Here is a 1,925-nt window from a genome sequence, read left to right as displayed (position 1 = left end):
ATTCCCGAGTTGATCCGGACCAACGCTGCCGTCTGTTTATACTTTTATGTGCATTTTCTTCCATATAAAACCATTTCAATAATTTTTTATATGGGCGAAATTATTACTCACAGATACCATTTCGGTTCGGTTTTGCCATTTCAAAATAAAAAGCGTTCGGTTCGTGGTTCGGTTCGAAGCCCGAAAAAAGCGACGCTTCGGTTCAAGAACCGCTTTGTAGCCCTGGAAAAAAGTCCAAAACGCTGTCAACAAAAAAAAAATTATTAACAATCAATGCGATTTTTTAGCCGCTCAAAGCTTGCACCTATTTTACTAGAATTTTATAAGCTTGTTAACTGCATACCCAAAACATTTGTAAAAATTCTCGTTAAAAAGCTCGAAAGTTAGATAAAATCTTTTGGAATTTTTCTAAGTTCTGTATAAAGTTTGAAAGTTTGATTTGACCAGGTTTTGTTAAAGCATGAAGGTTTATAAAAAAAATATCAGAAAAATTTTAACTTGAAAAACATTGTAAATATTCGAAACGAAACACCATTCATCCATTTTTGAGCGCCACTGTAAATACTCCTTATACATAAGTACATATGTATGTACATCGGAAATGCTTTTTTTTTTTAATTTCAAGACCCTATCCCCTAATTTTATTCGTTTTTATGAGAAATATTATTGCCTATTATTATAGATTTTTTTCTTAAGTCAATTAGAGGCCGCGACCTGTCGATTTAGGTAAGAAAATACGATTTTGTAGATTTATGAGTTTTTGAATGACTATTTTTGATTCGATTTCAAAGATCGAATATGATCTGAGAAGAGGAGAATAAATAAAATGTAGGAGAATAAATAAATTAATTCCAAATATATTAACTTGTTTCTCGCTTAAGTGAACTTAAATAGATATTTATTTCAATGATTTTATATCTTCGTAGGCACGCGCAGTAAATGGGAACTTCGTGCACACCTCTATGCCATTCACGGGGAGGGTGAAGCACCGCTAAAATGCAACTACTGTGATGAAAGTATTAACGCTAAAAAAAAAAAACAAATGAATCAACACAGCACTGGTTAAATTATTCCTATTTATTTTCAGAATTTACACAACATATTCAAAAACGTGCCCATCTGGAGCGTTACCATCCCATTGAGTTGGCCAAACGCACTGTGCCTTGTCCAAAATGCGAAAAGCAATTCTCCACCGACATCAATCTGCACAGACACATAAAACAACACCATCAACAAGGTAATGAGGCTGACCGTCTCGCAGAGCCTGACCCCTCTTCTCCACCGCAATATGAAGGCTTTATGTGCGCACATTGTCCGCGTAAATATCGCTCCAAATATGCGCTCATCAAGCATCTAGGAGTACATGCTGTGATGGCAGATCGACCATATTCATGTCCTGATTGCGCTATGCACTTTAAGCATTTCTCAGAATTAGATCGGCATGATTTGCAACATCACGCTGATGTGCGCCCCTATAGATGCGAAAAATGTCCGAAAGCGTTCTCTACAAGAACAGCTCTTAAAATTCATGGTCAAGTTCACGAGGGTGCGTGCGTATATTAGTTAATCGCAGTTCTTATCAGTGATTATTTTACTTTTATGTGTTCTTCTTTTTTTAATTAGTAAAAGGTAGAAATTTTCGTTGCCCGGATTGCAATCAACGTTTCAAATTCGAGAAATCGTTGAATTTGCATCGCATTTCCCACAAGACTATGCGGCACAGTTGTGATATTTGTAATAAATCCTATATACGATTGACACAGCTAAAGAGTAAGCATTAATTTTTGTATATATTTACATACATTTTTAAATATTTCCTTGCCTATGATATATTCCCGCAGCCCATAAAAAGCGTTTCCACAAAGTAACAAGCGCATCAGAGGAAGAATAAAATAAAAACCAACACATTCTGTTTGATGATTCAG

The 1,925-nt window shown here is 35.4% G+C and overlaps 1 protein-coding gene across 2 annotated transcripts in view; it reads left to right on the top strand.

Moving 5' to 3' along the window:
* The window catches only part of LOC118737102 (zinc finger protein with KRAB and SCAN domains 8-like), an 11,828-nt gene that overhangs the window by 5,837 nt on the left and 4,066 nt on the right, over positions 1-1,925 (top strand). Inside the window, exons 2-5 of one of the 2 annotated variants that reach the window (XM_036467387.1) lie at positions 927-1,016; positions 1,088-1,546; positions 1,624-1,770; positions 1,842-1,906. In XM_036467387.1, the coding sequence (XP_036323280.1) occupies positions 927-1,016; positions 1,088-1,546; positions 1,624-1,770; positions 1,842-1,891 (746 nt within the window). In that variant the 3' untranslated portion in view covers positions 1,892-1,906. Of the gene's footprint in view, positions 1-926; positions 1,017-1,087; positions 1,551-1,623; positions 1,771-1,841; positions 1,907-1,925 lie in introns of those variants that run through there. The other variant, XM_036467398.1, reaches the window with a different exon arrangement.

Source organism: Rhagoletis pomonella, unplaced genomic scaffold (genome assembly GCF_013731165.1).
Source record: "Rhagoletis pomonella isolate Grant_MI unplaced genomic scaffold, Rhpom_1.0 Rhpom_scaffold_00001, whole genome shotgun sequence".
NCBI classification, from domain to species: domain Eukaryota; kingdom Metazoa; phylum Arthropoda; class Insecta; order Diptera; family Tephritidae; genus Rhagoletis; species Rhagoletis pomonella.
This window is presented reverse-complemented; position numbering and strand designations above follow the sequence as displayed.